The following is a 15,596-nucleotide window of genomic DNA, read 5'->3' as shown; positions in this document are numbered from 1 at the left end:
CCCAAAGAAATCTGCACCAGCCCTGAAAGGGAGGGGAGGAAGAAAGACAACTGTTGATTCCCACCCAGGACCGGATTTAGGTTTGATGAAGCCCTAAGCTACTGAAGGTAATGGGGCCCTTTATATGCCCAGCGGTCCTTTGTCAACAACAAATTGTCGCTTTTTTTTTAGTTGAATATATGCTATATGGTAATTTATGGACCTAATAGGTATTTAAAGCCATTTGCACAAATGTATGAAATATGTATTTTATCAAAGTAACTGTTGAACTGAAATACAATTAAGAAGAAATATATTAATAGTGAAATACAATTAAGAAGTATATTAATAGTGAAATAATTATTAAGTTCTAACTTAAAATGCGAGAAGCAGTGGAAGACAGAAGTGCCTGGCGTGCTCTGGTCCATGGAGTCACGAAGAGTTGGACACGACTAAACGACAACTTTAAATGATTTTTGATTCAAAACAAACTTGATAATGCAAACACATTGGCATTTGGCAATAACAAAAGTTCCTTTAGAAACACAATTTACAAAGCCTCATCATCTAGTCTCTAGAAACTTGATATAACATGAAATAATTTGCCCCCCCCCCACAAGAGAGTGGGGCCCTAAGCTATAGCTTGTTTAGCTTATACTGTATGTAAACCCGGCAATGCAGCTGGGACACTGGAGGCTTGTCTGGGGTTGTGAATTGTGGGTGGACCTTGAACCAGAAGCTTCTTCACTCAGGACTTCGCGGTGCTCAACACCCCCCCCCCCGTGACAGCAGGTCCCCCATGAGCACGGGCATATAGACAGGATGGGCGGGGTGGCTGTCACGTGACAAGGCGGAGGAGAGGGGTGTGACTCCCCCCCCGAGGCTGCGAGGTTCGAAGTGGGCGGAGCCCCACGAGGCCGTTTGAGGCCCCTCCACTTACAATAATAGGCCACCACAGGCTCCCGCTTGTCGAGCTCCTGCGCGGTTCTCAGGAAGTGCTGGATGGGCTTGAACTGCGGGGGGAGCGGCGGGAGGCCCGAGGCCGCCATAGCGCTGTGGACTCAACCCAAAGCAGGTAGCTCGCTTAGCGAAAACACCAGCGCCGCCGCCGCCGCCGTTACTACTAATCAACCTTTGTAAAGCCCAGTCAGTTCCGTTTCCGGCGCGGCGACAGAAGGAGCGGGTCCGGACCCGTTTCGCGCATGCGGACTGGGGAGGAACAACGCGAGAGCCGCGGCGTGGCTGCAGCGACATCTCGCGAGCGGGCGAGCTGAAGCAAAGCAAAGGGGCTGCAGGAGGAGCTTCTGGTGAAACTTCCGGTTCCCCTTTGGCGCTTGACAGGAGTCACCATTTGCGGGGTCGAGAAGACGGAAGAAGGAACGTGAAAGTCTAAAGAGGCGCTTACGCTGCTTTTTTGTTGCAGCGCTTTGAATGATTACGTTCAATGCCATCAGAAGAGAAACTGCGTCGGAAGAGGGACGGCTTAAATTCTCTCGCTGACATATTTTTTTAATACCTGATTGTTTTAAAGACGCGATATAGAGGTAACTGCCAGGTTTCCTTCGCGTTCTCATCTTGAAAAACACCCTATGTTATGGGAGAGGCTCCAGGGCACGTTAAAATTCGTGACAGGCTGACAGAAAGTAACAGGCACAGCATTTTCCCTGTTCTTGAGATACAGCAGTGGGGGAAGCTGTAACTCTGAAGTCATATATCGCTTAATGCCCAGATGTCTTCTCAGCAGTTTACTTACTGCCTGAAATTTCTGCCAAAGGCACGACTGAATCCCAACACCGCGACTGTAAATGGCTAAGCCCATTCCAACAAGCACATTTGCTTTATGGGCACGCACACACTATGCCTTTAAAGCACATTTGAAAAAACATTATTTCCCTCAAAGGTGTGCTCATGAAGCACCAGGGTGTGGGTGTGTTACTGCCCCCCTCTCAGGATCATCTGCCTTCAAGATGTCTTTCTTTGCTTGCATTTATGCTTTCTCTATGTATTTTGTACATAAATGTTTCCAAAATACCATAAGTCTCTGAATGTGCACTCATCTAAAGGAAACTTTATCCAATAAACTTTCCCCTTTAACTACTTGCATAAGTGGGGAACTTGGTGGATCAGATCTGGGGAAGAGCCATAACTCAGTGGCAGAGGGTCTGCCTTGCAAACAAAATTTTGGTCCCAGGTTCAATCTCCAGGTAGGGTTGGGAGAGACTCCTGTCTGAAATCCCAGAGAGCCACTTCCAGTCGCTGTGTAGACAATACTGATCTAGATGAACCAAGAGTTTGACTCTGTATAAGACAGCTTCTGTTATTTTGCTGGCCTTTTAAAACCATGTGAGCTAATGGGACCCCTCCATCCTACCCATCAGTTGTTTGGGTTGCTAACAGATGCTCATGGGAGAAATAGTGCTAATGCTCATTCGGGGCTCTGCCATGAGCCAGGACACCAGGGGCCTTTACAAGGCTGCACTGCCTGCCTCCCAGGAAGAACATCAAAGCATGGGATAGACCATGGGTAGGCAAACTAAGGCCCGGGGGCCGGATCCGGCCCAATCGCCTTCTGAATCCGGCCTGTGGACAGTCCGGGAATCAGCGTGTTTTTACATGAGTAGAATGTGTCCTTTTATTTAAAGTGCATCTCTGGGTTATTTGTGGGGCCTGCCTGCTGTTTTTACATGAGTAGAATGTGTGCTTTTATTTAAAATGCATCTCTGGGTTATTTGTGGGGCATAGGAATTCATTCTCCTCCCCCCCTTCAAAATATAGTCCGGCCCCCCACAAGGACTGAGGGACAGTGAGCTGGCCCCCTGCTGAAAAAGTTTGCTGACTCCAACTTGGCCCAAGTATTGGCTAGTAAAGAAGCAGCTGCTACAATGCCTGTTTTCCTCTTTCTTCTTCCCTTCTTCTTTTTCCTTTTGTACCATATTCGAGTAGGAGCCTGGGGGTGGGGACTGTCTTATCTTTTAAAAGATGTACAGCACTCAGCAAATGTTGGACACTTTATTACAAATGTTAGATATTAATAAGTGTAAAGGGGTGAAGATGACAAGACTGCTGCAATGCAGTTGGATTGCAGCAGGTGGGAGGGTAACCATGAGAAATGCCACCCAAGAGTGGAGCACGTTGTCAGAGTTGACCACCTTTTTCTGATGGACTGGCAGAAATTCAGCTGGTGTAGTTATTCTATGCAGGAATGATAAACTTTTTACCTACTGAAAACCTGCCCATCATCCACCTTTTTCTGGCAGAATCTCTGCCAGGAGAAAAATGGCAGCACTACAAAGCAAAAAAGAAAAAAGAAAGAAAAGCTGCTTTAAAGCACTTCTTACATTTTCTTTTCACACCATTAAACTCCTGTGGCTTTTGGTTGTTGGTTTTGCAAGATAGGGGCAGGGCTACTGTGCCTCTATGAAAGCACACATGCTGCTTTTCATGCAACTTTTTCAACCATGTGCAGAAATCAGGATGGATTTTGACATTCTCATACTTCACATTCTTATTTTCACTGGAATATGCAGTCCAGGAATAGATTTCATTTAATATATTCACTCGCACCATACTGTTATGCATAAAAAGTTTTATTGTACCTGAGATCATACATTAAATTGAAAATAAAGCAGCTTTTGTGTATACGTACAAACATGGATGGATATATGATACAATAATACACACATAGCAATTGAACAAAATACATCAAACCATTTTAAGTAGGATTGTCAGATAATCCAGAAACAACAGCTGTCCAGTTCCTGTCACTTTAATAAGAGTGCAATCTGGAGAAATTACCCAGTGGTGCTTTTCATAGCATTACCCCTGTTGATGTCTTCAGATCAAGCTGGTTTTAAAAGAGTTGACAAACCATCCCTGTGGTGCAGCAATAAAACTGCTGCCACATTTGCAAACCTAAGCAGAGCCCAGTATGGTTTCAAATTGGATGGGGGAACCACATGTTGAGACTCCTGCAGTGATGGGGGTTGGACTAGAGGATCCACAGGATTTCTTCCAACTCTACATTTTTATTATTCTAAGCCTAATTTTCTTAACATGGTACTTCTATCCACGTAGAAACACAAAATATTCAACTATAGTAGAAACTGAATTAGAACATAGGATCACAAATGCTATATTTTTATCTATACAGGAAAGATCACTAGATATCAATCTTGCACTCCTTTTGTACCAACTAAAAACAGTGGAGCTGATTTTGTAATTGTGGATTAAAGGGTTACCCTTACAGATTATTCAGATGTCAGATAGGAGCCAGTACGGGACAGCAGCTTGAAACTCGTTTTCAAATCCCCACTTGTCTCTGAAGTTCATTGCATGACTTTGGGCATATCATAATCTTTCTCATAATCTAACCTATAGGGTTTGGAAAAAATGCTACTCTGGGCCCTTTGTATAAATAATGCTTCCGCTACTGATAATAACTTCTGGGAATTTCCCCTGAGTTTTGCAAAATAAGTTAACTTTCAAATCCCTTTCTTTTAAAGTCCCTTTCTTATCTTTTATTTTAAATTCTAAGTTATGTACATAGATTGTAAAGAGGACATGGGCCCCCTATGCCAGTGATGGCCAAACTTGGCCCTCCAGCTGTTTTGGGACTACAACTTCCATCATCCCTAGCTAACAGGACCAGTGGTCAGCGATGATGGGAATTGTAGTCCCAAAACAGCTGGCGGGCCAAGTTTGGCCATCACTGCCCTACGCCATGCGTGTGGGATTTGGAGAGGCTACCAAGTCCAGCTTTCTCTGTTACCTTCCTTCCAACCACTGCCTATCTTGCTTGCTTATGCAAACCAATGACTACCTTTTATACTCCCTGTAAATATTTCTTAAATTGTTTGTCTGTTGGGTTCTAGAAAGACACCATGGTAGTTCAGATACTGGGAAGATGACTGCATATTGTTCATAGCTCCTGTGTGCATTCACTTTGTTCTATGAACACTGCATTTAAAAAAACTGAAATCAGAAGCCGAGCTGCACATGGAGAAGCTTAGAATTGATAATTGAACAAGCAGAAGATACAACGGGGGCTGGAAGACAAAAAGAAGGCGTGAGAGTTACATCTTCATGCTGAAGATGCACTTAGAGCAAGCATGCAAGTGCCTCATTCAAGGAAGGTTGTGCATTTGGCTTAAAGCTATGGATGTATTCTTAAGTTGAACACTGTCTGCCAGATGATGCACAACGGACCTGGTTGTATCCAGGTTGTGCATGGGTACAGCTGAGCGTGGCAATTTTTTGGTTTGTCCTCAGATTTCTTCCATGCTTTGCTGTCTATTTGTAGGAAAGGGGGTGGGGGCGGAACAAATTACATTGTATATCATGGTTACTTTTTTAATCTGCAATGTAACATATTTCAGCCATGGTCCCTCTTTAATTCAAGGTGACTTGAAGGCTGAACTTCGCTTATTCTGTAAATTCCATATTAGATGGCAAATCTTAGAAGTGCTGTCTGTGATGCACACTCCAGTTTGTGGCAATAATTGCACTTAGTATACATGGATTAGGCTTGTAGGAATACCACACACAGGACACAATGAGTTTGGGAGATGCTTTTTCCGACCACACAGAAATTTAACATTTGGCCTATAAAAGAATCATTTTGAGATTATTTACTTTGCAGATGATGAAAAAAAAAATTCCTTCATTACTGCTGAACTGTATTCAGGTAAGGCCCAAAGGCCCAAAGGTTTTTGCTTGAGAATTCTGTGGCTCTCAGTATTGTAAGTAGCAACCCCTCACTGTGAACACTTCAAAAACTCTTGATGACAGTAATCAATCAAGAAACAGAATGGAAAGGTAGCATGTCCAGTGAATTGCCCAAGGTCACATGTCAGGAAAAGGGCACAGGTGTTTAACCTTATTTGAAACTAGAACAATTGGCATGACAGTATTACATTGCTCTGTCCATCAGGTTGATAACCTATGCTGATATAAAACACAAACGGGTGCTATGCCATTATTTCTGCTTATCTAAAACTACAGGAAATACTGCATAAGGTTTCTTTCTCCCCACCATAGATAATTTTCTGTGCATGAAATATCTCTGGCAAGTTACTATACAAGCAAGGAATATAAAACATTTGGAGTGGAAAACATTTATCAGACTTATATTAAAGTTAAACAAGTGTTAAGGCATGGAAAATTGAATAAGGTTAGTGATCTGTCTCAGAATTGTGGTTTTAAAGGCACATTACAAGTGGTAAATAGCACAGATAAGTTTACTTTGTACAGAAACAACACATAATTAAAGCAATTATTATACAGTGAAGTCTCAATATTCACCACTGATGGTTAGAGCAACACAAAATGCTTCTGGTTTGTTTATTGTTCTGTCTTTATGAGTATTAATTGTTAGTTCGTTTGACTTGGGGGTTAACAAAAAAAGTTTTTGTCTGCTCCCCTGGGTTACCATGATGCCAAAAATTTTCATGACCCCCTCCCTGGCCTGTACTAATTAGTTTTCTTTTTACTGACTGTTCGCCTAGGTCACTCTCTGGGGTACTGTGTTGTCAAAGGTTTTAGGGCTCCCAAGGCCTCACAATTTCCCAATAAAAATATTTTAATTTAGTTTTTTACTTACCAATTCCACAGGTGCTCTGCTTTGATACTTTAGTGTCAGAAGCTTTTTGTGACCCTTTCCCAAGACCCCCAAAATATCTTTTAAAAAATTGGCCACATCCACTTTTACACTTTGGTCGCTCTCTTTTTTGCATGCAGTCCCCAGAAGACTGACCATGGGTCACTGTGGCCACCCCAACTTAAATGATTACATGCAAAACATGGGATTTCCCCTCAATTGTAGAAAACACAGGATGTTAACTAATATAGATTTCATATATTTTAAATAGATTTCCCCCCTCACTAATTTGCCTTAAACCCTATAAAAGAATGTGTTCTACTTTGCCTTTCCAGAATCAGTCAGGTTATAGACATCTGATTTTCACTGTGTGATCCAAAGCCACAGATGGCCAACCAATTCAGGGCACATTTAGATTTTTGAGTAGGTGCCATGCATGCCCCTCCCTCTGGCCACTTCCAGTCAAATGAATCTAAACCTTTAAAAGCACTTAGAGCTGAAAGGGGAAGCGGGAAAGAGTGACACTCTTCCAACTTCCTCCTTCAGCTCTATGATTTTTCAAGGGGGAAAAGGGTAACCCTCCTCACCACCGCATGACCAAGAGGGCATATGGAGGGGGTGCAGTTCAGAGGCTTCATGGTCGCCAGGGGGAGACCTCAAGGGTACCATTACATCCACATGCATCCACGTCCGAAACATCCACACTCACAATATTATACCTGTTTACTTGGGAGCAAATCCTACTGAGTTCCATGACACTTTGTTCCAGATAAGTATTCTTAGGATTGCAGACTTAGACAAGGGAGTAAGCCCAGCAGGGTTTATTTCTGGGTTAAGGTGCTGCATACTCACTCTCTCTGTGTCTCTCTCTGTGTGTGTGATATATACACCATATTTTTCCGTGTATAAGACTAGGTTTCCCCCCCCTAAAAAATAATGTCCAAAATTGGGGGGGGGTCCTTATACACGGGGGCCATCTCCCCCCATTTTCTTAAATCGGAGTCCCCAAAAATAGGGAGCGTCTTATTCATATAGATGGAAAAATATGGTATGTAAAATTTATGAGTAAAAAAAAGTCATAACGAAGAATTGCCTGTTTGCTGATATTTAAAAACATATTTTTAAGATGCAACTTGACTTTGTTATTTAAAGAAAGTTAATTTTGTTTCAAATGGATAACTCTGCTCTTTGTACAAAAAATGTTATGATAAACAAATAGATATAATTCATTATAACACTGAAGTTACTGACTATTCAAGAAGCCCAACCTTCTACACAAGATCTCAAAAATCTCTGCAATACACAACATAATAGTAATCACAGTAAATGTGTACATAGCAATAAGGAAGATAGTCTTTTCAAAGTGTTCTGGTACCATGCATCTGGTAATATTAAACTTTTTATCAAGGGCTCCTGCATCACATCTGTAGAGTGGATTCACTTGGAAACCAAAGAGCTGACTCTGAAGCCAAAAGGCCACAACTTCAAGGATGATCCTTAACAGAACAGAAAGAATATAAAAAACGGTGTAGGCAGGTCTTTGGAGGATATCTTCCTGAGCGATGCTTTTACATGCAGCATAAAGGTGGAAAATGGCTCCTGGTACCAGTACGGTCACTAGCTGTAAAGCCCAGAATACCTAAAGTGTAGCAGAAACTTGGCTGTCAAATCATTTATCACTGTATTGTGCTACCTGATAACAGACATCAACCAGAATGTCTTGTGACTGCTTTTGTTTATCAGAGGACATAGATAATCTTAAAATACTACTTTAAAAATAGCATTCATATGAAAAATCACTGTTATCCTTTGCTCCAAAGGTTAGCTTCACAGTTCATTAACTTTTTCCTTTCAACTGGTTCATTAGTATTTGATGTTTATCAATTTAATGATAAAACCAAAAGGAAACTGTTAGTTTTCTGACTTTCTACCTTTGGAAACTCCCTTCCACGTGTTGCAGAAGATTCTGTGTCATGTTCTGGGACAGATATTTAATTCAGGCAAGGACAGCTGGCAATACTTTTTGAACCACTTCTGTTGCCTATGGAATGAAGCGTGTACCAAATAACACACCCTATGGTCTCCGGGGACCTCATGTTGCTGGGAACATTGGTAGTGGCTGATAAGTCACCACCACACCTTCTCATTAAAGAGTCACTGTTAAGCTTCCTAAAAACTAAGGGCACAACCCTATATTCATGATAAGGCAACTGAGAGGCTACAGAATATGGCAGATGTCCTGGCATAGTGGTGGGTTGCTCTGTGAGTCAGTTTTAATGCAGTATATTTTAGCACTTGCATGATTGGTTTTGTTCGTATAAATACTTTATTGTTGCTTTCATATACCAGTTTCTTCCATTAATTTACTTTTCCATGCTTGGCTTTGCCTCCATTTCAGAGACCTTCATTTGAGGCAGAGTGAATGCCTCAAAGCAGGTATAGGCAAACTCGGCCCTCCAGATGTTTTGGGACTACAACTCCCATCATCCCTGACCACTGGTCCTGTTAGCTAGGGATGATGGGAGTTGTAGTCCCAAAACATCTGGAGGACCAAGTTTGCCTATGCCTGCCTCAAAGTTTCAATTCCTGGCATGTCCAGGAAGGGCTGGGGAAGATTCGCTGCTTGAAACACTGGAAGGTCTCTGCCAGTCAATGTCAACAATACTGAGCTAGGTAGACCAATTTTCTGATTTAGTATAAGGCAGCTCCTATGTCCCTTAGCTTCTTTTGTGTTGTTTTCTTGATTGTAAGCTCTTTGGAGCATGGATTTGTCTTCCGATTTTGGAAAGCGCAGTGCACATGGATGGTATTATACTAACAACAAGCACTTGCCCAGCTTTGGGAAGGAGGCAGGAGGACTCTAGGACCCTGTCAGAGCCTGCACTCCTCCTTTCCCAAGCCAGGGAAGTGCTGATCAGTCTCCTTGAGAAGGCGTCCTTTTTTACTCTGTGTCCAGTGCTCCCGCACTTGTACTGCCCTAAATCTGCCTCTAACAGAGCATATGTAAACATCTGAGTTAAGATGTAGAGAACAGTGCAAGGAAATGGTCAGTTTCAGCAGACAAAACAGGTGTGTACCCCTGCTCATTCCCATTCTTTCTACTCAGGAGCATCCAGAAAATGCAATGAAAGTTGAGAATTTCAGGACAGACAAAACACAGGACATGGTTAAACTATGGAATTTGCTACCCCCAGATGCAGTGATGGCCACAAAGTTAGATAGATTTAAAAGAGACTTAAGACAAATGTGTAGATGGTAAGGCCATCAGTGGCTCCAATGCTGAAGGCAATATGCCTCTGAATACCAGTTGCTGGTGATCACAAATGGGAAACTGCTCTTGCATTCATGTTCTGCTTGTGGGCATTCTGATTGGCCATTCCGAGAACAGGAAGTTGGACTGGATAGGCCTTTATGCTGGTATGGCATGCCATCACTTATGCTCTCAATTGCCTGCCTGCAGTCCGATGTAGTACTGCTCAAAATGCTACCATCTCAGCTTACAACTTCATTCGGTGTCCTTAAATCTTTCAGGGACATTTTGACTACTGTCATAGGCTACACCCTACCTTTTACAAGAGAAAAGAAGACTTACCGGTGGGGTTATAGGTCTGAATTGGTTGTAACAGAATAGATTAATGTCCCTCTTGTCTGGCTCACAGCTGAAGTGTAAGGCTTCATTGCCATAGACAGCAAAACCCAAAACACCAAGGAAAAACATTCGGACTGAGCCAAAGAAGAGTGTGTGGAATTGACCGACCACTGTTGGAGGCCTAAGCTGTAAAGAATCACATGGAGGTTAAGTAGGAAAGAATGGGGAGCAGGGAGGAATCAAAAGCATTAGTAGTAGTCAAGATGTATCTTAATAATGTATATCTATATAACATATTTTGTTCAGAATTGCAGACACTTTCTGCACACCCTTCACCAAACACTAATCTGAAAGCTGTGTTGTACTGGATAACTGAGTCAGTGAGTAAACACACTGTCAGTTTCATTGACTCAAGTCAATCTAAGGCCAGCATTGATTTGAAGGGGGTATTTCCACATAAGAGGTGAGGTCTGAAGAGCCCCTCTTACAGTAAATGTCAACTGATTTTCTCTTCCAATCACAGTCGCTCTCTGACTGCATCAGATGCCTATTGGGAGGCTTATTTTGGACCCTGGCCAACACACGTACGGCCATGCTATAGAAGGCTCCCTTCACAGAGATTTCATCTAAGGGATTATTTTATAAAGCTTCCCCTGCCCCTCCAGTAACCTGTGACTCATCACTCCGGGGACAATACCTATGTACTCCAGATCCATCAATTTCTAATTCCAGTATGCAACTTCAGAAACTGGCAACCTTCATACATCTAGCTGTTCCACACATACAGACCCAGGTTCCCATACAATGTTTCCCATACAGTTCTGATCACTTACTGATGCAACAAATACAATGGTATCATTAAAATCAACTCTTATTTAGTCTTAAAAGTAATGTCAGCTTATATGTAGCATTTGTAAGACTTGCTGCAGAACAAGAGGAAAATGCTAGTACTAAAACATGCTTTCTCTGAAGAAAAATGCCATTTTCTATGCTGGGGGTGTTGTTTTGAACCTCTGTTCAAATTGTTTGCGACCAACCCTGGAAACCTGTCCTCATAATGAGATTATTATTCTTTCTCTAGCACTTCTTATCCCATCCATACTTACACATCCTTCATAGAAGTTCTTGATGTAATTTAAAGACATGTCTTGTAAGATGTTCTCCTAGTGCAATTGTGGTATAATCCCTACGCCTCATTGCCAATTTGCTGTCCTCAGGCTCATTCTGATGCTATTACTCTCTCCTGACCTTTCCTATGAAAAACTCTTGTCACTGCACAATTATAATTTTTTTTTATCTCTGGGGCCCCAATTAACCTTACACTTTCAGGGAGGGAGAAGAAAAGGCCCAAACAAAGGCTGTGTACATGTGGCCTGCCCAATAATCCCCACCGAACGTTGTCAGCAAAAACCTTCACCCAAACCCCATAAACTAGCAGCCGGTGACACAATAGGATGGAGAACGTGCAACTGGCCATGGAATCCCCTTGTTGTGCTAGAAACACATGACCCTCCTGGCTTGGCTCCTAGAGCCTGTCCAGATGCCTGCTTTGCCCACTGTTAATGTAACCTAGCAGAAACAGCAGGAGCTGGTGCAGTGCCCTGAGAAAGAGATAGCCCGGGAGAGTCATTATTTAATTTTCAAGCAGACTTTATTTTGGGCTGGTGCCACCCGCACTGTTCCTGAAAGCACCCCATGTGCACTGGCAAATGCTGGCTGAGCAGACAGACTCATTTGGAAGCTCTCCAGAAGACAAAAGAAACAAAGCCTCCAGAAACTACATTTGCCTTGCAACACATTCTGGGTAAAATTAAGTTTGAGGATGAAAACGTCTCAGCTAGTATTGGTGGTAGAAGTAGTAGTAGTATTGAATTGTTATTATTAATATTAAATGTATTAGCTTCCTCCCCACCCCATTACAGGCAACTTACCATATGAAAGATTAGTAACGTGGGATGCCATCAGGATTGTAGTTTGAAACGAATATCAAGCAACAGGGAAAGCAATTCCCCCAGCCCTCTGTGACTTGCCAGGATTCCTTTTCAAACATCTCCTCCACCTCCCAGGTGGCATCATGTTCTGTAAACCTCAACATGGTTCTTGAGATCTATGACCATCTCCCCTCATTACCAAACCGAATACACCATTGAAGATTACTTGTAGGCTGCTTTGGTAGGACAACTTTCCTGAAAGCTGGTGGGAAGGCCAAACAGGCAAAGGGCCTTCTTGGTAGCGCTGCCCATCCTGTGGAATGCCCATCAGATGTCAAGGAAATAAACAACTATCTTTTAGAAGACATCTGAAGGTAGCCCTATTTAGGGAAGTTTTTAATGTGTAGTGTTTTGTTCCTTTATTACTATTATTTATTATTATTATTATTATTATTATTCTGTTGGGAGCTGCCAGGAGTGGCTGGGGAAACCCAGCCAGATGGGGGGGGGGATAAATAAACAAATAAACAAATAAACATTGCCTTAGCTCCCTTAGCTACATTGACCCTGCTCGGATCTTGGTCTTCCCTCCCTCCATCGAGGCCTCAGCTCACACAGGACCTCACAGCAAACTCTCCTGAGCCCTCTTTGCTCTCTGTCGGGCGGAGGCCGCCGGGTCCAGCTTCCCTCCCCGGGCTCCTTCCCTTTCCCCTTCCGCCCCTGGAAGCGAAACCTCGGAAGCAGGTAGGACAAGAGGAGACGCGAGATACGCACCAGCCGCAGCCCCGGCGTGGCATTGTTAGGGGGCCCCATCCAGGCGCCTGCCTGCTGCTCCGCGGCGACCGTCCGGGGAGGCGCGTCGCGATCATCCTGGAGGGGAAATGCGCTCCTGCCCGAGCGGAGAGCTCCAGGGGCGGCTATCCCCCGCCCAGAGGGAGCGAGCCGGAGAGGGAGGAGGGAGATCCAGCCTGGCAGCCGTCCAGGTCGGAGGATCCCGCCGCCCAGCGCGTGGCTTCGGCTCTCCCGGGACGCTCATAGTTGCGCAGCCGGACCCAGACGAGTCAAGAAGGAAGCTCGCGTCTCTCAGGACACTTTCATCAACAGCCAGCTCCCCAATTCCAGATGGGCACGAAAGGGATCAAGCGCCCAAAGGGATCTGTTAGGACAGCCTTCGCCAGCCGGGCTCCCTCCAGATATAGACGAACTAGAAATACCAGCAAGCCTGTGAGCCATGCAGGCTGAGGAGGGGAGTTCTAGTTCAGCAACGTCTGGAAGGAAGGCAGCGGGTGTGCGAGCGCCGAGGGAATAACAAAGGAGGGCTTCCTACGACCCAGAGCTCCGTGGGGACCCATTAAGTTGGGTGTTAAAATCTAGCAACGATTATAGGTTCGAAATGGATAGGCGGAGGTTCGAAGTCTTTGAACTCTTCCAGTCACTCTGATTATGATAAGTCACGGGATGGAATGAAGACGCGTTAGTTGAGGTTGGGTGTGTAGCTTTTCTCTAAGGAGAGCAGCATCCCCGGGCAAGGGGAGTTTGCTCAAAGGGGGAGGAAGGATGGGGGACCCTGGCGAGAGGCGTCCTGAGGCCTCAGGCAGGCTCCCGCCTCTCGGTTCTCCAACAGTAAAGTATGAATTTCCGTGAGCTGCGTCCCTGCAGCAGCGCTGTTCGAAGAGAGTGCCGGCCGATTAATGCACCACTTCAATTCAGTAATTTATTGGCTTAAAACCAAAGGTCAGCGCAAAACCAGGGAAAGGCCAACAAGTAGCAATAAAAAATAGCAGCAAAGGAGAAACAGAAGTATCCATCTATCCATCTATATCTATCTATAGCTATCACCTATCTATCTATCATCTATTTTTCATCTGTCTATCTGTCTGTCTATCTTTCGCCATGGAGTTCCAGGGTGGCTTTCCTATTGTATAAGAATATACAACACATGCAGACGCTTCCATAGTTGGTAAAGTGTGATTTTGTGCGTGACGCTGCCCACCGCCCCCTTTCAGTGTACGATTAATCCCCTACTACATCTTCCTTTTCATTGCAACATGACATTGCCCCCACCCGACTGGATTGGCTTCCTTGTGGCTCATATCCCCAGTGGCCTCACTAACCTCAGGTGTGGTGCTTGGCTCACTTACTTCACTCTCCTGAGTTGCTGCAGTGAGATATCGAGATACCTCCGCTGCAGCTTCATCTCTGCCTCCCCCGTCCCGCTGCCAGGGATCATGCTCCTTTGACAGTAAAAAAGTAGAAGAGGGAGGAAGGAAGGAAGGAAGGAAGGAAGGAAGGAAGGAAGGAAAAGAAAGAAAGAAAGAAAGAAAGAAAGACAGTCTCCACTCCACACAACCCAAATTCTGGGAGAAGAAGTCCCGAAGTCCTGGTGATTTAAACTCTGGCAACAACACACTGTCCCTTTGAGTCCAATGTGTCTAACTCCCAGGTAAGACACACCACTTCAGCGGCCCAGTTCTTTATGTTGGAAACAATGTCTTATCTCCATCACCCGTAACACACAAAAACACACAGGGTGAAAGTTACTGACCGTTTGAATGTGTGGAAATCAAATCCGTGTGTATTTCATTATGACAAATCTGTTCCTGTCTGCAGAGAACGAGGGGGGTGGGAGAGAAGACGGTTTAACACATGCGGCGCAGTCCTAAAGCCATTCATTCATCTGGGAGCAAGGCCCCATTGAACTTAATGGGATATACTTCGGAACAGGAATGTATAGGATTGCGCCGATGTATGTTTACGAAACGTGATGACCTCCCCCTTATGCTACTTGTGGTTGCACAGCATTAGTCCTGCAGCTGGCAAGACCAAGAACTTTGCTCACACACACCGCGCGAAGACTGGAAAGAATGCTGTCCAGGAACGCTAAGGAAAACCGCAAGATCTCGGTTTATAGTGTCATGCAGATGGCTCGCAGCTGGATCCTAGCCATGTTTTCTCCAAATGGGGGCGCTTTACTTCCAAAAGCATATTCAGGAGTGCAGCCGAGATGGCCCTCGGGGTCCCTTCCAATTCTATGGTTCTATGATGTCCCTGTAGTTTAAAGCTGAGACGGGGAGCGGCTCCGGAGTAATTTTCAGCACCAAGAGACGGACAGCTCTATTTCCTTGGCCGCCCCCGGACATTTGAACCTTCAGGCTGAAAAGCGCTGCCTTCCGCCTGGCGCTCTCTGTCACCCCGGCACTCTTGTGTCTGCCAGTTTGGGGTTTCAAGGAACATTCCTACAGAGCTTTGCAGCCCAGTCCTATGCAGACTGACTCAGAAGTCAATTCCAGGGCAGTATGCATAGGATCGGAGCATGGAAGCGCCATGCTGTCCACGTCTGCTGAGTTCACTAGGGCTTACTCTCAGGAAAGTGAGCCTAGAAGGGCTGTAGCCTTAGACGTGCCGTTACGCCCGAGCCCATAAACTCGACCAGGTAAGTCCAGCTAGCTTGGAAAACCTTTTGGGGCCTCAGCCTCCTGTGGTCACTTCCCCCGCCCCTGTC

The 15,596-nt window shown here is 44.5% G+C and overlaps 3 protein-coding genes across 4 annotated transcripts in view; 1 reads left to right on the top strand and 2 right to left on the bottom strand.

Moving 5' to 3' along the window:
* The window catches only part of VTA1 (vesicle trafficking 1), a 31,871-nt gene extending 29,803 nt beyond the window's left edge, over window positions 1-2,068 (bottom strand). Inside the window, exon 1 of one of the 2 annotated variants that reach the window (XM_083496289.1) lies at window positions 920-2,068. In XM_083496289.1, coding sequence (XP_083352415.1) covers window positions 920-1,028 — 109 coding nt within the window. In that variant the 5' untranslated portion in view covers window positions 1,029-2,068. The remainder of the gene's footprint in view (window positions 1-919) is intronic. The other variant, XM_083496288.1, reaches the window with a different exon arrangement.
* LOC310703734 (craniofacial development protein 2-like) overlaps window positions 1-15,596 on the top strand; it is a 609,970-nt gene that overhangs the window by 179,651 nt on the left and 414,723 nt on the right. The window lies entirely within an intron of this gene.
* On the bottom strand, window positions 4,030-12,959 carry GJE1 (gap junction protein epsilon 1). The gene is made up of 3 exons (XM_083496301.1): window positions 12,869-12,959; window positions 10,167-10,349; window positions 4,030-8,213 (listed from the first exon to the last, which is right to left on the bottom strand). Exons 1-3 carry the CDS (start codon window positions 12,905-12,907, stop codon window positions 7,818-7,820), a joined length of 618 nt encoding a protein of 205 aa, XP_083352427.1. The 5' UTR covers window positions 12,908-12,959; the 3' UTR covers window positions 4,030-7,817.

Source organism: Podarcis liolepis (assembly GCF_965112155.1).
Source record: "Podarcis liolepis genome assembly, chromosome: 3".
NCBI classification, from domain to species: domain Eukaryota; kingdom Metazoa; phylum Chordata; class Lepidosauria; order Squamata; family Lacertidae; genus Podarcis; species Podarcis liolepis.
Note: the sequence above shows the minus strand (reverse complement) of the source record. Positions and strands in the feature narration are given on the sequence as shown.